Genomic DNA, 25,947 nt, shown 5'->3' on the forward strand with positions numbered 1-25,947 from the left:
TTACTTTTCTCAGCCTCAGTTTCCTCACCTGTAAAATGAGGATATTAGTACCTACTGCACTGAGGTATTATGAAGATTAAATAAAATAATGCATTTAGTACACGCTAAGAATATACAGTTAAGCTCATTAAATTGTAACTCTATTGTTAATTACAATTTTTTAAAACACAGATTTAGAAAATTATGTGAATACCTACATACAATTTTCCTGGAAACAACTTGATTTGAATTCTGCAAGAACACTTGGCATGATACAGAGCAAATATCATGTGTATATTTGAGTATATGCGGAATGCAAGCCCTTTGTAAATGCAGTTGAAGGGGCTGCTCTTATTAATAAATATCTGTGCACATACATCAGCATCTTACCGAGCATAGCAGGTACTGTGATAACTCTCCAACACCGACAGCCTTCCAGATCCATTGCCCAGATCTCTTGTGCTTTGGCAAAGTATATCAATGGTTTCTCTAGGTTAGAGGTATCAATAGCCATTGCTCCACTTAACTCAAATTCAGTCACATTACAAGAACATTGATTCCTTTTGTTTTGTTGGTTTGTAGTTGTGAGTTGCAGAATTCGGTGCAAGGTGTGATTGATAATACTGTAGTAGAACATCTGGTAGCCAAAATTGGAAACTTCTGTCCAATACAAGCGACTATAGAGGAAATAAAAGTCCCCCCAACTTAATGAGTAAAATACATCATTTCAAATATTGGTTTCTAATGCAGAGCAACTATTCCTAATGACTGTGAGGGACAAATGGAGCCTTTGGAGAGAACATGGTCAAGTTTTCAATAACCTTTTTCTGAGATGGAAGAAGTCACAAGAAGTCTAACTTGTAGCATTTCCAGTGATTTCTCAATAGATGTGTTTACAACTAAAGTCTTGGAATATAATGACCTTAGGTGCTATATTAAAAGGCCCACTTAATAACCGAAATATAAAATATATTTGCTAATTTTCATCAATGTCCATCTCTATTCCCCTCCTCTCATGTTTGTTTCTGCTTCTTAATACTAGTTAATGATCTAGTTTCCAAATAGCCTATCCCCATGCTTATGGCCCAAACAGAAATCCATCTTTCCAGCCTGCGAAATTGCTACTTAGGTGCTAAAAGGAAACTTTAAAGCTCACCTTATGAGGATATTAGTTAAACTAAGATGGATGAGCACAGAATAACTTTTACTGTGCAAGGCATGCTGCCCATCTGTTCCTGCTCACCTCTTGCCACTGTCTCAATCCACTTCTTGTCCTTGCCAACTGATGATGTTATTGCATTCACTAGTATAAAAATCTGCTATTGTTTCCTTTTAGGTAATTAGTCTAACTTTGTTAGTCAAATTGTCAGTATGCATTAAGTTTACATATTTGTAGCTGTGCCTCCTAATTTACATGAAGAACTACTTACTATAATATAGCGGGCCAAGAGCCCTAAGCATCTTATTTTTCCATAATTGTCTTCTACTATTAAACCAAAGACATTACATTAAATATGTCTATATCTATTTCATCACAATATAAAAAAATACTTGCATTTACATACCTTAAAAGAGGATATACAGAAAAAGAAATTATTGTTGAATTCCTATTGTGAATCTTCACCTCTCTGGGATATTTCACCTTGTGTTCAAGATCAACATCAAATATTTGCATTCCATTTTGTGATTCTTTCAGTGCAAAGTAGAGGTGCCTTGAAATCCAGTCAATTGTAATAACTGTGATATCAAAAACCAGTGAATCTTGGAAAAGCTTAACAACAGGTAGAGAACACAGCCAAGAAGAGAGTGGTTATTTTTTTATTTGAAGACTTTTCTATATTCACCCATATCATTTGTTTACTGCACTTCTCATTTGTAATCCCAAACCTCAGCAATCTGGATGGTATACCATTGTAACATAGGCACTCTTCTCACATTTTTCCTAAATGATTTTAACTATCATGGCTTTAACTGCAATCTACAAACCAGTGCTACAAATTTATATCTTCAGACAAGATCTTTAATGAGTCACTGATTCAAATATCAAACTGCCTACTGAACATTTCCATATGAATTATCCCAGAAAACAGACTTCATCACCCACCCCAAAACCTCTTTTTCTCCTGCATTTTATATTTTTATGGATTTCCAACACCACCCAAGGAGCTAATCCTGACAAATATGGTCCTCCTTGACTTCTTCTCATTACTACCCATAGTAAACTAGTCCCTTTTTTTTTTTTTGGAGACGGAGTCTGGCGGTAACCCAGGCTGGAGTGCAGTGGCATGATCTTGGTTCACTGAAACCTTCGCCTCCTGGGTTGAAACGATTCTCCTGCCTCAGCCTCCCAAGTGGCTGAGACTACAGGTGTGCACCACCATGTCCAGCTAATTTTTATATTTTTAGTAGAGACAGGGTTTCACCATGTTGGCCAGGCTGGTATCGAATTCCCGGCATCCAGTGATCCACCTGCCTTGGCGTCCTACAGTGTTGGGATTACAGGTGTGAATCACTGTGCCCAGCTTGAACTAGTCCCATTTTAAATGTCCAGTTTGTCATCTCCTTTCTCACCTCATGCTCATCCCCTCACTCAGGCCCATAACATTTTCTACCTGGATTTCTGTGACAGCCTCCTAATTGTCTCAGACTTAACCCTCTCTAAGTCACTATTCACACTGCTAACAGACAGGCCTTTCTAAAACACAACTTGACCATGTTAATGACCCACTAAATATCTTTACTGGCTTGCTGTTGGCTTCTAGAATGACACCTGTCTCCTTAGCACAGTAAAGGAGGCCCATTATGCTCAGGCTCCCACCTCTCCAGATTTCCCACCTTCCTTTCACTCCACTCTCATCCAGACACTCTATGGCTCTTTGTTTTCTTGTCTCCGTACCCCCTCAGCCTTCACCTGTCTCATCTTTGTTTCCAAGATGTTTTTCCATTCTACCACCACCAAGCCAACCTAGACTACATGTTCATTCTCTGTGATTCCACCACATCCTGCTCTCAGCGCAACAGTTATCCTAGTCTGTCTGCACTATCAGTTAACATTTAGTGAATGCCTACCACATGCCAGGCATTGTGCTAAGTGCATTACATGGATTATCTCATTTAATCTTCATGGGAACCCTATGATGAGGTATTACTTAACCATAGAGGTTAAATAACTTGCCAGTGGTCACAAATCTAGTAAGTAGTAGAGCCCAAATTGTATTCTAGGTAGTCAAATTCCAAAACTCACCTTCTTAATCACTAGGCAATACTGCCTTCCTAGTGTTGGACTAATACTAGACTGGGTTTATTAAGAGCAAAGCCTATAAACTTTCACCTATAATATCCCAGGCTCTAACACAGCATCCTAAACCCAGTAACTATTTGCTAACTGAGTGTTGAATGACATTTGCCCAAAATGTAGTCTGTATTCATTTGTGGCTAAATAATTATACAATATCTGTCCTTTTCATTCTAATCTTAATGACTAAACCATTTTCCAGTCATTTTAACTACAGAGTAGTGTCATATGCAAATACTTCACTTCCTTTATTTCGAAAGAATTACATAGTGAAATACCTCAGAGCTAGAACGATTGTGCAAGTGCAGAAGAAAGAGTGAGTCCCCTTCAGCATAATATCCCATCTCATTATCAGCTGTGTAGCAAAAGGCACTGATAACTCTTTCTGCTGAAAACGTCCACACAACTTGATTTTGATCCATATCTAAAAAAACTATCTTGTTACCAAGAAGAGTTATGAGGTGAGGAAATGGGTTGATTTCTGAAAGCAAAAAAACATGTAGATAATATGCATGAGAAAACTAACTTTAGCTTAGCAAAGTCTCTTGATTTAATATCCGGCAGTTTTGAAGTCCATGGGCTCCCTTTGCTTCCTCTAATAGATCTGTCTCAGTGATAACCTTGTAGGCTCTCTACCCCTAGGTTTATTTAAACATATTTTGGTGATGTGTTGGGGTCAAAAACATGTTTTTGACCTAAACTTTAGCTCAGAGACAGTGTTCATATCCCTAAAGAAACCAATGGGAAACACACACACACACACACACGCCTCTAAATTATTATTTGCACAGATTTTAGAAAACAAATACCTGATGTTGTAGACTTTACAACGTCAGCAAATGGTCCTGGCCCCTTAGATGTAAAGGCCCTAACCTAAAGAAAAGGAAACAAAAATTGCATTCAATAGTGTTCTCCGTGGCAACAATTAAGTTCTGAGACTGAGAGATTACTAAATGTTTCATTTCACGCTCCTGATACACAATATTAATAGTTTCAAATAGTTATTGACATTAATATACAGCAATATAAATCACCAAGAGAAAAAATATTGCTCTATATTTATGTTGATAGATTTTTTTATCTAGAAAAGTGCAAGAATTGGAACAAATCTCTCTTGCTAAAAAATGAATTTCTAAAAATGTCTGGGGATTTAATGTACAGCATGGATGGTGATGAATGTCTAATTAATTCAATTGTGATAATTACACAATGTATACATTTATTAAGTCATGTACAGCTTGAATATATATAGGTCAATTGAATATTTTTAAATAAAATAAGGTAATTATTTTCAAAATTAAGTTACATAGAACATTTAACAGAAATAAAACTGTACAAATTATGATAAACTTCCATTTTTCTTGAATTCAACAACTAGAAGCTTCAAAAAACTAAATTTCCAGACTTTTTAGAAAGAGTAACTTTTAAAAATAATTAAATCTTACATTTGAAAATGATTGTGCATTTCAAACCAGTTTCACATACATTGTCTCTTTTGATCTTCACAACTACTAAGAGTAGAAACTGGACCAGGATACTAATAAAGGTAAGTAACTCATGCACAATGACGTATGTAGAAACTGGCATCAGAACCAAGTCTTCTGAGGTATGCATACATTTTTTCCCATTGGGCCATGCCACATTCTAACAGTAAAGTTTTTTTTTTTTTTAGATATTTTCTATTATGTAATAAATTATTTCCATTTCCAAACCTTGCATATGTACAGTAGCCTGCAAAGAAAATTGACATCTATAATGGTGGACTCAAAATATAAAGCCCCAAGTGCTTTATCAACAAAACATTGTATTATTTTTATTATACTTTTAGTATTAAACATATTTTACTATATTTTATATATTACTATCTGTATGATTTATAATGGTGCATATATATATATATTAGTGTTTACTTTTGTACAAAACTGTGTTAAATGAAACTCATACATATCCATGCATATCACTTTGCATGGTTCCATGGTGACCCAAATTTGAAACTATATATCTGTATACATATTTATATTATATATTCTACATAAATACTATATATTCTATATATAGACACACTTAACCAGAATATTATTTTACCAAAACACTCCTAATTTTTACCAAATAGGAACGTGTACTATCTTTAACTTTCATGTATAACTTATTTGATTAGTATATATAGACAACAAATTATCAAAATAATTATTAAATTAGAATTTTATGAAAAGAAAAACAAATCCCTACACAACTCACATCTCCAAAACACTCCCCAAGATGTTATTTTCCCCAAAAAGAAATGGTGGAAAGCATTACAGCACAGTGCTTTTCAGCCACGCAGCTTTGGTAATTGACTGATACTCTCAACAGCTTAACTTTTTCTTTATAGTATGAGGATCAAATGAGATAATGAATACAAAAGTACCTACAGTGGTGCAAGGCCTATAGTGATTTTATTGAAAAATAATGGTTTATCAAAATAACACGTGTACCCCAAATGTATATACAACTATAATATATATCAATAAAAAATGTAAAACAAATCAGTAATGTGTAACATACAAAAATTAAAATCGTGATACAGCTTCAAAAGAAAAGCAAAAAGAAACAGAATGACTTACTCTGAATATGCAAAGTTCCCTGAATGTGAGAAAGTTGTGAAAGTGTCCTTTACCCAAGCAATCCCCTCTTGCCTCTCTATTTTTGCTGCCCACTTGACCTCTTTGATCACAGTATACCTAAATTATTGACAGGGTGGCAGAATTCTTAACCTAGTCCTTTAATTATTCTTCTGTTTGAACTTTTTTTTTTTTACTGCAGTCGTCTTTAATGGAATAAAAACGAATTCCTGCATATTAATCCTCAAAAGGTCCACTTTCCATTTCTTTAACAGTTTAGTTTAGTCACTCTTATCTGAATTATCTCCATTAATTTTCTCACATAATTTTAAAAAACTATAGCGGCCAATCAAAATCTAGGTATGTGTGCCATTTACACTGTAACATATCCCAGAAACATAGTCTTTCCCTCTCCCCACAATGCCGCTATTAAGACTCTCATATCTTCTGTTTTCTCTCTCATACCTGGAAGGCAATAAAGCATCTGGGACTCATGCCTTCAAGTTGAAAAGACATCACTGAGGGAGTGACATTGACAGCAATCCAGTCTTCACATGTTTTGTTTGTAATACTTTGATTGGATATATTGTAGAAAATTTCAAATTTTGTTAACACCCCATTTTCATGCTTAGGTTTGTTCCACCTAAATTCCACCACAACTTCATTCTTGTTGCAGCATTTTCCACTTGGTAATATAAATATTCTGGGGTTCTCTGGTGCTGATGGAACTGAAAAGTAGAGGCACAGGTAGAGCAGAAAAGAATATAAGAATATAAAGAATATAAGACTTTTACCACTTATAATGAGATTGTAAACAACTTAACAATATTTCTCACTCCAGGCAGTTGCAGTATATTTATTACATTCTTAAAGATCTTCAGGAGAGAATATTCCATAGATTTCTTCAGGAACCCATCCTGATAATTTCAGCACATCTGACTGACAGGCAAGACTTCCTTATGTTCAACTCAAATCCTTCCTACTACCACTTAAGCACACCTTTCTTGTCTGTGCCTTGTGTAGATGGAAGGTGTCTGGTTCTCCCCGTAAAATGCAACATTCACTTTTATCCTGACAGACTGATTTCAGTGAAGGTGAAAATGTCATCATCAGGATGGATGGCAGTAAGTCCCACCAGCCTTCAGCCAGTTCAGGTTGTAAAACACAGCATAAATCAGAGACCTAGGCCCTGTCACTCTGAAGTTCCTAGAAAGCAGAAAGTTTAGGGGAGGCTGATCGTACCCCAAGAGTAAGGTTTGGGAGTATTCATTTATTCTAGAGCCAAACCAAGCAATTCAGTATCTCTCAGTCCTTTAATCAAGAGAAATGTCTCTGCCTGATTTCTAAGTCATTCTCTCTGGATGGCCCTCTCCTCTCTTAGGACTCCTCCACAAGGTCTTCATTCCCTCCCTCATTCTAATCACATTGCTATTTAATGTTTAACACTCATACTATTATTCAATCTCCAGGCCTTCTTACATTAGGCTTCTCTTCTCACATGGGATACCTCTTCTTGCTCCATCTTTCAGAGTGCACTAAAGTTTCCATTTCCCAAAGGCACCTTCTCTCTTAAAAATGCCTGAGGCAGCTTGATATAGGTGAAGGTTTCATAGGCTTGTCTACTCACTCTGTGCCACTGCTGCTCAGGTATAACTCTCTAGTATCTATTATCATTTGCTGTGCATGTGTTTATCTCCCTCCTGTTTTATGAACTCCATCAGAGAAAGCATCTCTTCTTATTCCTTGTTAAATCTTCCCATATCTAGTATAGAACTGGCATACAGTAAGTGGCTAATAAATATTGGTCAATTTGGCTATATTGTAAATTTCCTGAAGGCAAAGGCCAAATCTTGTCATCCTTTCTTATTCTCCAATATCCAGCAGAGTGCTGTTGACTCTTGCTCCCACTGGATCCCCTGATGGATGCAGTCAAGTCTATTTCCACAGGACAATTCAACCAAGCTGATATCCCAAGGAAATCTCAAGTAGAACATTCCTGGATCCAATGCTAACTGCTCCGGAACCTGCCCAGGCCCCACTATGTTCCTGTTGTGTGATTCGTAGATGAATATTGTTGAAATAATCTTAATAGTAAAAAATGCAATGGAGAATGGATATCTATATTTATTAAGCTCTTACCACCTGCCAAATCCTGTATTAGCTTTACATAAATTACTATCATTTACCAACATTTGTAAAAGTGACTGAATGGAGATTTGATGAAACTGTAGTGAAAAGTCCAGATTAAGTCCCAGCCCAGCCACTTAGTAACTATTTTATTTGGGCAACTACTAGGCTTTCATTTTCTTTCTTGCATAATCAAGATAATAAGACTTTCCTACCCACCTCAGAGCTCTGTGAGGATCAAAAGAAATGATGTTTCTGACACATGATAGGTATGTAGTAAATAGTTAATAAAGGAGTGATACATAAAAATGTGTTTTGTACACTTTAAGGTGATACACACATGTAATGATATGGCTAGTATCCTTTTTAAAATATCTTTTCCCCAAAACATTAAATTTAGATATCAGCTATTCACCTACAGAAGATTCTGAGCTCCCATCTATGAGAACAGTCTGCCTTCCAAGAAAACTGTCTCTGCCCTTAAATGCCCATTTTCCTTATAAAGGATTTTGCAAATTACGTGAAATATGCATCTGCATCTTCTACATCACTACAATCAAATGAAATGGCTGTTAAGAAATCTTTGAAATATTCTTTTGGAATAAATTATGCATATTTATGTTAATGGAGCTATTCTAATCTCCAAAAAGTCATTGAAAGGGTATTGAATCTAAACACATCTATAAAACTGAAAGTTATTTTTAAATGTCAACTATCCATTCCAGATCATGAAAAGTGAGATTCTGCTTTTTTAAGAAAAAAGACAGATTTTAACCCCTGTACCTGTTTCAGGTGCTCGAAGTGACAGAGATGTTTTGGGGCCCTTTCCCCAGTAGGTATAAGGAGTGACAGAAAGATTAAATAAGGCATAAGGTTCCAGTCCTTCCACAGTAAATACAGGTAAAGAGTGTTGTTCACTAGCCAAGAACTAAAATATAAACAGAAAACATTATTTTCTCAAGGAGAGAATTACAAAATCTTTCATTCCTTATTATCTAAAATCTCCAAACTTTAGTTCACATGTAAAATCAAAATTTGCAATTTTGGAAGTGCTAATTTTGGCAAGTTCTGTGTTGTGCCACACAGACCAGTTAAAGTGTATCCAGCACAGCAGTTAGCACCAAGCAGTCAGAGACTGGCTGCAAACAAGTCTTCTGGGGAATAATCTTCATGACCAAATGCTATGGGAATGACAAAGAAGATGGGCTTGGCTAAGTCAAGATGATACAGGTCAGTGTGGGCAGGGCTGACACAGATGGTACAGTCTGTTTGGGAAATGAAAGTTACTAGAACCAACACCATACCTTAGAATGAGCACTAAATTCTACACTGTAGAAAACTACACCCCAGTCTACCGCAGGGGGACCATTCCACAGGATTTGAAAACTTGAAGCATTTCCTTCAATCCTAAATGAAGACTCTTGAACAGAATCTGGAATAACCTTAGGGGTAAAGGAAAAGTTCCCTACAGGATGAAAGAAAAAAAAGAAATAGGAGAAAAAATTGGGGATTATTGACCAATATAGAAATCATAGAAAATCAATAGCAATTCCTAATAATTAGAACTGAAACAAAATTTTTCTTTTCTTTAACATATCCTGAAAAAAATCATCTTTTTCTGACTTTTTCAGGCTGTAAATTTGAGTTAAGATTAAACTCACTGCAAGCAAACCAACTGAAATTACTGAAACCTTACTCCTCTTAAAACTTAATTCTTAAGAAAAAAAAATATCCCAACCTAAACATTTATTTAACTGAAGGTATAATGGAGTAGGGTAAGCAGGAATGAAATACTGTACCTGGCAGAGGCTTAAGGGATGTCTGAATAATTGTGAACTGATTAAATCTGGCTGGTTCCAAAACAGAGACACTGGTTTTCTGACCTATTTCCTGAGTTGTGATAATCCTAAAGCCATTGATCCAGAACAGCCGACCACTATAGTACATCAGTGCATTCTGGGAAATTTCAGAAGTACTCCAGGCTGCAAATTCTGTGATGGTGGTATCCCCAGTGCCGCTAAAACATAACACCAATTAGTGTGTGTTTCTGGAGTGGTGGAAGGGCTGGTCCATGCAAGTAGTCATGAGACTATATGTTTGTGAGTATCTGTACGCATTTGTGTACATTAAAATAAAGAAAATACTTTCTAACGATTATTGTCTTTTTTTGTTTCATATTAAGTTGGGTTTTTATTTTACATTTTTAAAAGTAGTAGACCTAAAGTAAATTTTCTGGAGGCTTTTCTTGTTTCTTTGAGATGGAGTCTCACTCTGTTGCCCAGGCTGGAGTGCAGTGGCATGATCACAGTTTGCTGCAACCTCTGCCTTCCAGCTTCAAGATATTCTCCTGTCTCACCCTCCCAAGTAGCTGGGATTATACGCACACACCACTAAGCCTGGCTAATTTTTTGTATTTTTAGTTGAGTCAGGGTTTCACATGTTGGCCAGGCTGGTCTTGAACTTCTGACCTCAAGTGATCTGACTGCCTCGGCTTCCCAAAGTGCTGGGATCACAGGCATGAGCACTGTGCTCTCTGGGGGCTTTTCTTATTAATGTGATATCGCAATATCAAGAGTGTTTAGATAGGTTGCAGCTTTTTAAAAAATGCTTGTGATTTTGGTAATACTCTACAACAAAGGCACAACCTGGATTCTCATTACTTCATTAGTTCAGAGATTACATCTTTGGTTTATTCTATGTGCTCCTACAACTCTTGCATTAGCATAAGAAAGACATGAGGCAAGGTTCTTACAGGACCTGGAAATAAGGTAATCATCCAGAAATGAAACCCGTAAAAACCAATGCCTGAAGTATAAATTTGCCATCTGTAGAGGTGAAGCAGAAGGGCTTTGGGACCAATCAATGCAATAAATTAGCCTATAGATGTGAAGTTAGCCTACGGATGTGAAGCAGAAGGGCTTTGGGACCAGCCAATGCAATAAATCATGATGGAGACAGCAAGTTAGGATTCAGGTACATGTTCCTTTAAAAAGGAAAGCCTATTGCATTGAGGGATTTGAAAAAAAGACACACCCAAAGAGCAAGAATTTCCAAGCATTTATCCAGAATTGACAGGAATGACAGCTCTTAAATGTGGTAGCCATGAGGACTCCAGTACCTAGGCACACAGAATAACTCTGTTATGAGCAGAGTTCATCACTGCTCTGACACTGGCCTGTGTGGGCACCCTTCTAGTCTATCCAACAACCCTCACTCAGATTCCTTGTTCTTAAAGCAACCACCTCACATCTAACCCAGTTCACGTGATGCCAAGAAGGCATGGCCTGCATGCCCACATGACTATTCTCATTTCTGAATGAGACTAGGCCCCACTGGGAATTAATGAATTTGCAATGTAGGGGATTCTTCAGAAACAGACAGAACTGCATGGAACCCCAGCTCAGCCAATTATTAAATGTTTCACTTCAGGCAAATAATTTAACCTCTCATTGAACCATCTATTAAATGTGGGTATAACACTAATAAATCTACATCTGGGTGAAGCTGATCTCATTTCATCATGGTTTTCTCAAGAAATAAAAAGATTGATTTAAAAAAATCAATTCCATGACCCCGCCACCCCAAAATGAACAGCCAGGCATAACAAGATAAACAGGGAAAATCAATCCCGAAGGCATGGTCTGTTGAATTTTTTCTCCCCATTGAACCATGCCTTCCTCCTACTCTTGGTTAGTCATCTGATTTACCTGCCATTTATTATCCTAGCCTGCTGGGTCCTTCACTTTATACTGCTCACAACTGTATGTTATTTCAATGTGTATCAGTTTCTATAGTTTGATCAAAATGCTCCTTTTCAGACTAGGAAATTCAAGTAAAAAACTTTAAATTGTGTTTAGAGGTTTTTTTCCCCTCAATGGAAGGAAATTTTGCAATTATTTTTGCTTGAAAAATCTGCTTGGTTGTTTCTAAAGTTGTAACAGTTGTTTAGTACTCAAAAAAAGAACTATCTCAGTTATCCTCAGCATTTTGGAGTGACAGTTTGATTTTTTTTTTTAGTGATTTCTATAAATCATTTTAAAGCATTCACTTTTCTCTCTTTAGAAAAATATAAATAAAGTTTTGTTTTGAGAATTTCACAGTACCTCAAATAGGTTTACTCTTGTATAAACTAAAGGGAATGGATGTACATAGGAGAGGGAAGAGTAGTTTGAGGGGCAATTCAATTACAATTCTCAAGTTCGGAATATGATGAGTGACAGCAATCAGTTTATCTCATCTCTACTACAGACTAGAGCCGTACTGCTCAGTACAGCAGCAACTAGCTACATGTGACTACAGAGCCCTTGAAATGTGGTTAGTATGACCGAGGAACCAAAAGTTTAATGTTATTTAGTTTTAATTAACTTGTGGTAAATTTTAAAACTAATATTTGATTCATATATTATGAATCACGTATAATATATTAAAATATTTTTGAGTATTTTAGAACAAGTATGTAAATCAACTATTTTGCCTGTAAATTTTATGAAATCTAAATACAGATCAAATATTTTCTATGAAAACTTAGTTTGCAAATTAAGATATGCTATAAAATACAAACAGGACGTCCAAGAATTAATGTGAAAAAAAGAATATAAAATAACTTTATAATTTTTATTCAGATTGCATGTTGAAGTGACATTTTGATATGTTATCAAAATATTAAAATGTACTATTAAAGTTACGTTTACTTGTTTTTACTTTTTTTTAATGAGCCAACTAGAATATTTATAATTACATATGTGACTTGCATTATATTTGTATTGGACAAAGCTGATCTAAACTAAAGGGAAGGAATTTTGATTATATGTTAGAAAATACTTTCTCCTTATAAGATGACTCTGGAATCCCAATCTCTATATATAAAACTTCTTTTTTTCCTGATAGGATTAAAAGACAAGACTTACTTGGAGGGCAAAAGTGCCTGCCCTTTGTTATCTCACTGGGAGCTGCTATGCCCCACTGTACATACATACAAGAAAACATTACTAAACTTGAAATGAGGAAACACATTTTTTAAGAAGGAACTTCCTTCCTCTACTTTATATTGAGTCTGTGGATGCTTGAGGAGCTAGACTCTTAAAGAAACCAGCTCTCCCTGGCTAACATGGTGAAACACCGTCTCTACTAAAAAATACAAAAAATTAGCCAGGCGTGTTGGCGGGCGCCTGTAGTCCCAGCTACTCAGGAGGCTGAGGCAGGAGAATGGCATGAACCCGGGAGGCAGAGCTTGCAGTGAGCCGAGATCGCGCCACTGCACCAGCCTGGGCGACAGAGTGAGACTCCATCTCAAAAAAAAAAGAAACCAGCTCTCTGGTTTCTTTTCTACAGACACAGAGAATGCAGAGAATGGACTATGATCCTTCAGGACACTGTTGCTTTGAACATTGTCTATGTCTCACTTTAGACAGCTTGTTTTGGCAATCAGATTGTCAGTACCTTAAGTTCCTAAGGAAAGGAATAATCAGTTTTCTCTGATTCACAGGTAGGAAACTAGCCAGAGCTGTGTGCCATACTTGATATGAAGTAATTGATCAATCAGATTTGTTGTGTTTATGTGCTTATAGGCATTATGTGTGTGTGTGTATATATATGAATATATACATATATATCTACATGCATCCACGTGCATATACATATATACACATCCATATATATGTATATGTACATGCATATACACATATGTATATACATATATGTACATACGGATGTGTATATGGATATGAATGTATGTGGATATATATGGATATATACATATGAATGCATACGGATGTATGTGTATAAATCTATATTTATAGATAGATAGATAAATATACACATACATACACTCCTTTTTCAGGGTCTCCATGACTTGGAGTTTTTCTACTTACCAAAAAAAGTAATTTTTATTCTAAAAATATTGTCAGCATTGTCTTCATAAAATAGTTATTGAACTTTATGAGACTTTTTTGGAATTTTGATGAAAGATATGAATCCTCAATTTCAGAGCACTGACACATCCTAAAGCCTTCTATGAACCCTTTGGGGACCCAAGAACCTAATACCAGAAATCTTTCCTTTAGAGTATATGATATTTTGCTTTACTTTAATCACTTCCTGACCATTCCTCTGATTAACAATGTGATATTAGGAAAATGTATGAACATCTCTGGACCTCAGTGTCCTCATCTATGAAATAAAATGATCTCTAAATTCTCCCTCTAAATTTTGGGTTCTAATGACTTTATATCCTATATTTTAATTTTAGATGTGTAACTTCTCCCTTAAAAACTATTAGTTAAATATTTTTAAATTATTGGCTATTTAAACAAGTAGAAGTAAAACATATGACACCAAGAACACTAAGAGTAGGATGGTAAAAATTAGACATATATAAAGTTTTAAAATCATTTATGAAGTGAAGGATATATTTGGATATTGACTTGATAAGTTGAAGATGTATCATGTAAAAAAATGCATATTTTAATTTCTAATGCAACCTAAAAAACATAAATAGACATACTTAAAATGTCATTAGAAGAGATAAAATGGAATACTAAAAATTATTTTATTCACCCACAAAAATGGCAAAGTAGAAACAGAGGAACAAGGAGCTGATACACAAATGGAAGTCACATGTCAAGACAGTAGACTTAAATCCAAACATATTGATAATTATATTAAGTGTAAATGAACCAAATGCCTTAATTAAAATGCAGAAGTTGTTAGGTTGTGTAAAAAAGCAAAATCCTGTATGTTGTTTACAAGAAAGACACTTTAAATGTAAAGACTCAGATCAGTTCCCAAAATAGTGAATAGGAGGCAAGGACTAACTTGCAGCTCCCATTCAGATAGACAGAGCAGCATGTGGAGACTCACATCATGAACTTGCTGCTGTAGGCTTTGTGAAATAGCCAAAAAACTGAGTGCCCAAAGTGTGATATGGGGAGTGTCCACACCCGAACACACATCCTCTGTGGAAAACCTGAAGGTCCAGATCATGGGAGAAGGATTTGACCTCACATGGAGCTGAGGCAAATTTACAGCCAAGCAAAATATAGGGGTAGAGGAAGCAGCAGGAAGAACCCTGTGAGCACTTGCAGTCCCCAGGGAAGCCAATCCTGACTTTGTCTTGCAGAGATCCTTGGGGAGGGCTGCCAGTGTTACTGGAGAAAGACCATAGGAAGAAGAAAAGTTCCAGCTGAACTTTGTAAAAATTTAAACCGAATACAAAGTTTCCTGGACAGAACCTGGGAAAGGGGGCAAATAGTGAGTGCAGATATGAACACAGAAACCATGACAGGTGGGAGGTATGAAACCTGAAAGCCCTACTTGCTTTTTCAGCAGGGAGGCTTGTAACCTGCGGCAAGTTCTTAGCCCTACTCACTGGCTGCATGGGAGACACGGTGGGAGTGAGACTGGCCTTTCAGGCTGTGTAGGAGTTTGGCGAGGCCGGTCACTGCTGGCTTTTCCCCACTTCCCTGGTGGCCTGTATAACGCAGTAAAGTCAGCCATAATATCCCTGGGAACATAACTCCATCAGCCTGAGAACTACACCCCATCCCCTACAGCAGCCACACACAGCAAGCTCCGCCCAAGGAGAGTCTGAGTTCAGACATGCCTAACCCTGCCCCAACTGAGGGTCTTTCTCTACCGATCCTGGTAGCTGAAGACAAAGGACATACTCTCTTGGGGGCCCTATAGCCCCCAAACTTCAGCAACCTTTATGATTAAAACCTCAGCAACACAGGCACACAAGGGGCATATCTTAATGTAATAAAAGCCATCTATGACAAACGCATGGCCAACCTTACACTAAATAGAGAAAAGCTGAAAGCATTCCCTCTGAGAACTGGAACAAGACAAGGATGCCCAGTCTCACCAGTCCTGTTCAACATAGTACTGGAAGTCCTAGCCAGAGCAAGCAGACAACAAAAAGAAAGAAAGGGAATCCAAACCAGTAAAGAGGAAGTCATACTATCACTGTTTGCTGATGACATCATCGTATGTCTAGAAAACCCTAAATACTTCTCCATAAAGCTCCTAATACTGACAAATGAATTCAGTGAAGTTTCAGAATACAAAATTAATGTACACAAATCAGTAGCACTGTGTCCAGAACTGGTGGGTTCTTTGTCTGACTAACTTCAAGAATGAAACCACGCACCCTTGCAGTGAGTGTTACAGTTTTTGAAATTGGTGTGTCCAGAGTTTGTTCCTTCTGATGTTCAGACGTGTTTGGAGTTTCTTCCTTCTGGTGGGTTCGTGGTCTTGCTGGCTTCAGGAGTGAAGCTGCAGACCTTCGTGGTGAGTGTTACAGCTCTTAAGGCGGCGCGTCCGGAGTTGCTCATTCCTCTCCTCTCGCTGGGTTCGTGGCCTCGCTGGCCTCAGGAGTGAAGCTGTAGACCTTCAGGGTGAGTGTTACAGCTCATAAAGACAGTGTGGACCGAAAAAGTAAGCAGCAGCCAAACTTATTGCAAACAGCAAAAGAACAAAGCTTCCACACTGTGGAAAAGGATCCATGCGGGTTGCCACAGCTGGCTCAGGCAGCCTGCTTTTATTCCCTTATCTGGCCACACCCACATTTTGCTGATTGGCCCATTTTACAGAGAGCTGATTGGTCCATTTTACAGACAGCTGATTGGTCCATTTTGATAGGGTGCTGATTGGTGCGTTTACAATCCCTGAGCTAGACACAGAGTGCTGATTGGTGTATTTGCAATCCTTTAGCTAGACATAAAAGTTCTCCAAGTCCCTACCAGATTAGCTAGATACAGAGTGCTGATTGGTGCATCCATGAATCCTGAGCTAGACACAAGAGTGCTGATTGGTGCATATACAATCCTCCAGCTAGACATAAAAGTTCTCCAAGTCTCCACCCGACTCAGGAGCCCAGCTGGCTTTGCCTAGTGGATCCTGTGCCAGGGCCGTGGGTGGAGCTGCCCGCCAGTCCCACACTGTGCGCCTGCACTCCTCAGCCCTTGGGCGGTCAATGGGATCGGGCGCCACGGAGCAGGGGGCGGCACCCATCGGGGAGGCTTGGGCTGCGCGGAAGCCCACTGCGGGGGGACTTGGGCATGACAGGATGCAGGTCCCGAGCCCTGCCCCGCAGGGAGGCACTGAGGCCTGGCTAGAATTCGAGCGCGGCGCAGGCAGGCCGACAGTGCTGGGGGACCTGGTGCCCCCCTCCACAGCTGCTGGCCTGGATGCTAAGCCCCTCACTGCCCGGGGCCGGTGGTACTGGACGGCCGCTCTGAGTGCGGGGCCTGCCAAGCCCGCACCCACCCAGAACTCGTGCTGGCCTGCGAGCACCACACGTAGCCCTGGTTCCCACCTGCGCCTCTCCATCCACACCTCTGCACAAGCAGAGGGAGCTGGCTCCAGCCTCGGCCAGCCCAGAGAGGGGCTCCCACAGTGCAGTGGCAGGCTGAAGGGCTCCTCAAGCATGGCCAGAGCGGACATCGAGGCCAAAGAGGTGCTGAGAGCGAGCGAGGGCTGCTAGCACGTTGTCACCTCTCAGCACTGCTATATACCAACAGCGACCAAGCTGAGAATCAAATCAATAATTCAACCCCTTTTACAATAGCTGCAAAAATATACTCACAAATGTACCTAAGAAGATAAAAGACTTCTACAAAACTATACAATACTGCTGAAAGAAATCATAGATGATACAAACAAATGGAAACACATCCCATGCTCATGAATGGGTAGAATCAATATTGTGAAAATGATCATACTGCCAAAAGCAATCTACAAATTCAATGTAATTCCCATTGAAATACCAGCATCATTCTTCACAGAACAAGAGAGAACAATCCTAAAATGCATGTGGAACCAAAAAAGAGCCCACATAGCCAAAGCAAGACTAAGCAAAAAGAACAAATCTGGAGGCATCACATTACCTGACTTCAAACTGTACTATAAGGCTATAGTCACCAAAACAGTATGGTACTTGTATAAAAATAGACACACATATCAAAGTAACAAAATAGAGAACCCGGAAATAAAGCCAACTGATCTTCGACAAAGCAAACAAAAACTAAAGTAGGGAAAGGATACCCTATTCAACAAATGGTGCTGGGATAATTGGAAAGCCACATGTAGAAGAATGAAACTGGATCCTCATCTCTTGCCTTATACAAAAATCAACTCAAGATGGATCAAAGACTTAAATCTAAGACCTAAAACCTTAACAATTCTAGAAGATAACATCGAAGAAACCCTTCTAGACATTGGCTTAGGCAAAGACTTCATGACAAAGAACCCAAAATCAAATGCAACAAAAACAAAGATAAATAGATGGAATTTAATTAAACTAAAAAGCTTCTGCACAGCAAAATAATCAGCAGAGTAAACAGACAACCCACAGAGTGGGAGAAAATATTCACAAACTATGTATTTGACAAAGGACTAATATCCAGAAACTACAAGGAACTCAAACAAATCAACAAGAAAAAAACAAACCATCTCAAATAATAGATGTTGGCATGGATGTGGTGAAGAGGGAACACTCTTACACTGCTGATGGGAATGTAAAGTAGTACAACCGCTATGGAAAACAGTGTGAAAATTCCTTCAAGAACTAAAAGTAGATCTACCATTTGATCCAGCAGTCCCATTATTGGGTATCCACCCAAGGAAAAGAAGTCATTATATGAAAAAGATACATGCACATGCATGTTTATAGCAGCACAATTCGTGATTGCAAAAATATGGAACCAGTCCAAATGCCCATCAATTATTGAATAAAGAAAATGTGGTGTATATATAACGGAATACTACTCAGCCATAAAAAAGAACAAAATAATGGCATTCATAGCAACCTGGATGGAATTGGAGACCATTATTCTAAGTGAAGTAACCAGGAATGGAAAACCAAAAAGTACATTCTCACTCATAAGTGGGAGCTAAGCTATGAGGATGCAAAGGCATAAGAATGACACAATGGACTTTGGGGATTTGGAGTAAAGGGTGGCAGGAGGGTGAGGGATAAAAGACTACACATTGGGTACAGTGTACACCACTCAGGTGATGGGTTTACCAAAATTTCAGAATTCACCACTAAAGAACTTATCCATGTAACCAAATACCACCTGTTCCCCAAAAACCTATTGAATTAAATAAAATTTTTTAAAAAAGAAAACCTACCTATTGGGTAATATGCTTGTTACCTGGGTAACAATCTGTACCCCAAACCCCCAGGACACACTATCTATAGAACCTACCCGCACATGTACCCCTTAAACTAAAATAAAAAATTTAAAACCAACAATAAAACAATACAATAAATGTAAATACTCAACGCAGTTTAAAAGTAAATAAATGGAAATAGCTGTACTATGCAAACACTAAGCAAAAGAAAGCTGATGTGGCCATAGTAATATCAGACAAAGGAATCTTTAAGATGAAGAATATTAGCATAGATGAATAGGAGTATTTTATAATGATAAAAAGGCAATATAATTAAGTATATAGATAATCAATATACTAAATATAAAGCACCCAGATACATTAACCAAAAAGAACAATAGGCAAATCTACAATCATAGTTGGAGACATACCAAAATTTGTTGAATACAACTAATATAGACCTTGAAAGAAACTCATAGTTTTAAATGCCAGTGAGTGGAATGATACAAAAACAGTGACCTTTCTTTTCAATCTAAAAAGCTAGAAAAAGAACAGAAAATTATGCCTAAAATGAATAGAAAAGGGAAAATAATAAAAATAAGATTAGAAGTTAATGAAATCAAAAATGGACAATCAGAAAAAAATCAACAATGCCAGAAACAGATTATTTGAAAAGATAAATAAATCTCATAAACTTTTAGCAGGAGTGATCAAGAAAAAAATGTACCAATAGCAGAAGTATAAAAGGATATCACGACAGACCCTATAGACATTAAAATGATATTAAGAGGATATTATAAAATTTGAAAACTCATGCAAAATGACAAATTCTTGAAAGCATGAATTACCAAACTGGCTCAAGAAGAAATAAAAATAAATAGCCTTATATCCTTAAAAGATACTGAATTTGTAATCAAATGATTTTCCACAAAGAAAACTCCAGGTCCAGATGAATTAGCTTGTGGACTTCATCAAAACTAAAGAAGAATTAACAGCAATTCTATACAAATGCTTTCAGAAAATTGAGGAGAGAATGCTTCCTAAGTCATTTTTGAGACTACTATAACTCTTACTAAAGTATTCTAGAAGAAATCTACTAGGACATATAAATTAACTTAAAAATGTATAAGATACAAAGTCATATACAAAAAGCAATTGTATTTTCCCACACTAGTAATGAACATTTAGAAAATGGAATTTTAAAAAATAACATATATAAAGCATCAAAAAAATTAGATACCTAGGCATTAACCTAATAAAAGATATGTTAGACATCTACACTAAAAACTATAAAACACTGCTGAGAGAAATTAAAGAAAACCTAAAAAAATGGAGAGATACACCATTTTCATTGATTGGAAGATTCAAAATTTTAAGATATTAATTCTCCCTAAACTGAAAAGAGATTCAAAATTCCAGCAGGATTTATTCTAGAAATTAGTGAGATTATTTTAAAATCTATTTGGAAAGGCAAAAGATCAAGTACAGCCAAATAAAAATATTGGAAAAGCAAAGCAAAGTAGAAGGACTGAATTTGCCTGTCTTCAAGTTTTTCTCTGAATTTACAGTTATCAAGACAATGTAGTACTGGCAAAAAGAGTAGACAAATATATCAAAGGAACAGAACAGAGAGTCCAGAAATAGACCTACACATACACAGTCAAATTATTATTATTATTATTTTGACAGAGTTTCACTCTTGTTGCCCAGGCTGGAGTGCAATGGCGCCATCTCAGCTCACTGTAACCTCTGCTTCCCCGGTTCAATTGATTCTCATGCCTCAGCCTTCTGAGTAGCTGGGATTACAGGCGCCCATCACCACACTCAGCTAGCTTTTGTATTTTTAGTAGAGACGGAGTTTCACGACGTTGGTCAGGCTGGTCTCGAACTCCTGACCTTAGGCTATCCACCCATGTCAGCCTCCCAAAGTGCTGGGATTACAGGCGTGAGCCACCATGCCCGGCCCAAATTATTTTCAGTAAAGGTCCCAAAGCAACTAAATAAAGAAAGAGAAAATCTCTTCAGCAAATGGCACTAGAACAACTGGATATCTCTATAGAAAGGAAAAAAAGAAAACTTTAACTCATATCTCACACCATACCCCAAAGTAAATTTAAGATGAATTATAGATCTAATCATGAAAGCTAAAATGATAAAGCTTCTAGAAAAAATAAAGTATAAAATCTTCACAACTTTGAGATAGGCTAAGATTTCTTGTAGAAAACACAGAAAGCACAGAACATAGAAAATGCATAAATTGGACTTAATCGAAATGAAATTCTTCTCATCAAAGCACACCACCAAGAAAATAAGCAGATAAACTAAACACTGAGACAAAATATTCACAACACATATTTTGACAAAGTGCTTATATACAGAACAACACAATAATGAAAAGACAACTCATTTAAAAATGAGAAAAATACTTCAACAGACATATCATAAAAGAAGATATATAAATGGCCGATAACAAATGAAAAAGTGATCAAAATTGATAGTCATCAGGGAAGTGCTGGTTAAAATCACAATATTTACTGCTCTCCACACCAAAGAATCGTGAATATAAAAAAGATTGTCAAAGCCAACTGTTGAGAGGATACGGAAGAACCACAATTTTCATACATTTTTTATGGGAATGTAAAATGGCACAAACATTTTGAAAAACTGTTTGGCAATTACTTAAGAATATAAACATCTATCTACCCTATCACCCAGCAATTCTGCTCCTAGGTATTTATCCAAGTATACATCCACAAAAAGCCTTGTATACAAATATTCAGTTTTATGCATAATAACCAAAATTAGGAAGCAATTAAAATGTCCATCAAGACATGCATAGAATGGATACACAGACAGTGGTATCTTCACACAATGGAATACTACTCAGTAATAAAAAGGAAAAACTAGTACACATAACAACGTGAATATATCGCAAAAGATTGTATGCCAAGTAAAAGAAGCCAGATACAAAAAGTACATATTTCTGGAGGGGTGCAGATTGATTGGCAAGGGGCACAGGAATTTTTTGTGATGATGGATATGTTCTGTGTCTCAAAATGCATTTGTCTAAATTGATGTAATGGAACACTTAAGATCTGAATATTTCACGTTATGTATATTTTAACTAATTTTTTAAAATAAAAGTGTAAAATTTATTTTTAAAATATCTGACAATGCTAACGTGGAAGATGTAGAGATACCGACAAGATCAGGACAGGGGGATAAGTTTGAGGACACAGATCAAGGAGATAATTCATGTGGTCCCTTTCACTCTCTAGTTTTCATTTAAGACATCACAGGAAGAGTTCTGCCTTCACTCCATAATGTATACTCTATTTTGTGAAGAAGCAGAAAAGCTTATCCATACACTTCCTGGGCTCTTAAGCAGCATTCTCCTGAGTGTCTATACTGTACTCTCTTCATACCCCATCACAGCACTTACCATATTCTACTGTAACTAGTTATTTACAAACCTCTTTACCCTACAAGCCTAATGCCTGCAACATAGTGGATAACCAGAAAATGTTTATGGAAGGAATAAATGAATTTCCATGCATTATCATTTATGACTGACAAGTTTTCTTCTCAATCAATTGCCTTTGAGGGAGTCTACTTACCTCTGTCCCCGAAGAACAGCTGTGTACAGGTGAATACATTGACTGTCTTGAACCAACCAATACAGGAGCCCATCACTGAGGTCTAAAGTTAGAGCAATTACCTAAGTAGAAAGTAAGATAAGAAAATAAACCAAATACATGTTTGAAGCATAACTTTGTGAACAGGTCACACTTAAGCTATAGATTTCTCTTTAACATCCTCTTTGGAATAATAAATTCAGTAATTTTTACTTTTTTCTGACTATAAAACTTATATGATTATGCTTATTACTATGTTATTTGGATATAAACACTGGTGTCCTAAAATTTTACAAAAAGGCAAGGAGTGTATTATTCACTTTTATATACTTAGCTCCAGTAATTATCAAAGTATGATTCTCAGACCTGCAGCAACAGCATCACCTGGAAACTTGGAAGAAATATAAATTATCAGTCACACTCCAGAGTTACTGAATCTGAAATGTTGAGCCCGTGTCAAGCTTGCCTAAAGGTAGTGGTAACTCTGGCCTCTTTAGCAACATAAGCCAGTGAATTTTGTTGTTGTTTAAACCTGTTGTTATCAAACATAGCTGCATATTAGAATGATCTGTGGAGTTTTTAAAAAATCTCAATTCCCAGGCTGCACTCTATTAATTATGATCTCTGGGGATGGAACCTAGGCTCCAGTATGCTTTAAAACTTCTCAGGTGATTCCAACGTGCCACCAATGGTTTAAACCATTTTGAATTGTATTTTCTATTAATTGCAACCCAAAACATTCTCATACACTTTAAAAAGATCATACACAAAGGATGTTTATGTGTTAAAATTGAATAGTAATGTGTATATAAAGCCCTATTTCCAGATGACATATGAGAACCACTTCTTACTACTCTTTGCTTTCTTGTTGCAATGTATATCTTAAGTTTACATCCAGTCATCTAGATGAGGCCTGATGGCACAGAATCCATGAGATATGGCATAGAATCCATGAGATACATAGAAGTTACTATCCAAAGATCCTGTTTTTGCTTTCTTTGGCTTTACAAATATTTTTCAAATAAGCTAAGATTGCCAGTAGCCTGATTTCAGAGCAGTGCAATCTCCCAGTAACATACCTAGAGGCTGTGAGGTATAATCAATAGAATTAAAGTTGACGACTACATCTTCAGCAAGATACAGCAGCATTTAAACAAATATGATGAGCCAGTGAAAGATGTGAAAAGACTACAATAAGGTATCCAAGAGCTAAAAATTCTTCCTGAAAAGTTACCCTGCTACAAAGAAACAGTTATAAGGTACATGACGACAAAAACCCTTCGGTTGTCATACAAATCACAGCCTTCTATCTTCAGGAAAATTCAACCAACTTATTCTCCAGAAGGTAAAAATGTATTCTGGCAATTATCAGCCTTTTAGGAGTTGAATCATGTCCTTGCTCCATGCTGAGAGAGATCTATTGATTTTTGTTTTCAGTTAAAGAGAAATCAGGTTAGCCTTGTTTGGTCATTTACAATGAGATACACTAGAGTTTCTACATTACAAATTAAGCCTATTTTATCTATTTTAAAAAGGAGATTCTACAATTTTTTGCTGGAATACAACAAACTATTCAAACTCTAAGTAAAATTCAGGTGTTGAGTCATCATCCCATTCCTCCACAGCAGTCAGCAGCTTCATATTTAAACAGTCAGAGGGTACTCCATACCTTTTATATAAACCTCTCTGATCTAAACTAAAACCCTTATGCTAAATTTTAATTCTGTGGTAAAATGTACCATATGCTGTGAGTTGAGCTCATCATATGTGGCAAAAGGTATCTTTTTACCTTAGAAGAATCTCTTACTTTGTTCATTCTTTTTTTATCACACAAGTAATTGGGCCTTTCTATAAATAATTGCCTGACTGTATTTCATTATGTCGGCTGATTGCAAAATATATTATTACTGCATAATAAATCTGTACATGACATCAATGAACAAGAGAGAGATGAAGAGCTTTGCTGGATGCAAAATGCATTGCCTTCAAAACATCCACTGTCACTAAGGGAGTCAGATAGATTAGACATCAAACCATGGAACCAGAACACAGATTTGCAAAAGCAACAACAGCACTTGACAGCCTGGGAGAGGATTTGCAGAGGAGTGTTTTCTTTTTTTTTTTTTTTTTTTTTGGTTAATTTCCATTCTTTTGCTTTTATTATATATATATTTTTAACTTCAATAGCTTTTTGGGGTACAGGTAGTTTTTGGTCACATGGATGAATTGTACAGCTACGTAAAGGCTGAGATTTCAGTGCACCAGTCACCTGAGTAGCGTAAAAATGTAACCAATATGTAGGGTTCTTTTATCCCCCACCCAACTTCCACCCTCCCTCCTTCTGAGTCTCCAAAGTCTATTATATTACTCTGTGTGCTTTTGCATACTCATGGCTTAGCTCCCACTTATAAGTGAGAACATATAGTATTTGGTTTGCCATTCCTGAGTTACTTTACTTAGAATAATGGCCTCCAGCTCCATCCAAATTGCTGCAAAAGACATTATTTCCTTCTTTTTTTATGGCCGAGTGGTATTCTATGGTGTATTTATACCACATTTTCTTTATCCATCCACTAATCAGTTGATGGGCACTTAGGTTGGTTCCCTATCTTTGCAATTGCAAATTGTGCTGCCATAAACATATGTGTGCAGGTGTCTTTTTGATATAATAACTTCTTTTCCTTTGGGGAGATACCCAGTAGTGGGATTGCTGGATCGAATGATAGAAATACTATTAGTTCTTTAGGAAATCCCTGCACTGTTTTCCATAGAGGTTGTCCTAATTTACATCCCCATCTGCAGTGTATAAGCGTTTGGAGGGGGGATTTAAAGAGGGGTAAGAAGGATGAATTTCCCCCAAACATGCTGAGATGACTTGCTCATTTATGGGGAAGTCCCCAAGGTCACACCAGAGCTTTATCCTGGCTAGTGAGAGTACTCAAACAACCATATCAGAACACTGGGAAGATTACTGACAAAGTCCCTGAGGTGGAGAAGAAGTTACTCTTGAGATAATATTATCAATATGTTTTTACAAAAATGAAAATGCTTTTCCCTACAATTACATTTTTTGAAAAACAAAAAAATGCTTTCTGTGTATTCAGACTCAAGTGACTCCAAAATAGAATTAAGAGACCTTTTTATTATTTGACAAGAATGATTATCTTTGGATATGGTACATAAATTTCCATCTCTTTTA

General features: G+C 36.9%; 1 protein-coding gene across 2 annotated transcripts in view; it reads right to left on the minus strand.

Annotated features, from left to right (window-relative positions):
* ROS1 (ROS proto-oncogene 1, receptor tyrosine kinase) overlaps positions 1-25,947 on the minus strand; it is a 139,198-nt gene that overhangs the window by 69,239 nt on the left and 44,012 nt on the right. For both annotated transcript variants that reach the window (XM_055390703.1, XM_055390702.2), the window contains 9 exons: positions 22,731-22,831; positions 9,801-10,018; positions 9,306-9,466; positions 8,785-8,929; positions 6,340-6,602; positions 4,084-4,147; positions 3,553-3,755; positions 1,545-1,750; positions 370-656 (listed from right to left, as the gene is read on the minus strand). In XM_055390703.1, the coding sequence (XP_055246678.1) occupies positions 370-656; positions 1,545-1,750; positions 3,553-3,755; positions 4,084-4,147; positions 6,340-6,602; positions 8,785-8,929; positions 9,306-9,466; positions 9,801-10,018; positions 22,731-22,831 (1,648 nt within the window). The remainder of the gene's footprint in view (positions 1-369; positions 657-1,544; positions 1,751-3,552; positions 3,756-4,083; positions 4,148-6,339; positions 6,603-8,784; positions 8,930-9,305; positions 9,467-9,800; positions 10,019-22,730; positions 22,832-25,947) is intronic.

Source organism: Gorilla gorilla, chromosome 5 (assembly GCF_029281585.2).
Source record: "Gorilla gorilla gorilla isolate KB3781 chromosome 5, NHGRI_mGorGor1-v2.1_pri, whole genome shotgun sequence".
Lineage (NCBI taxonomy): Eukaryota > Metazoa > Chordata > Mammalia > Primates > Hominidae > Gorilla > Gorilla gorilla.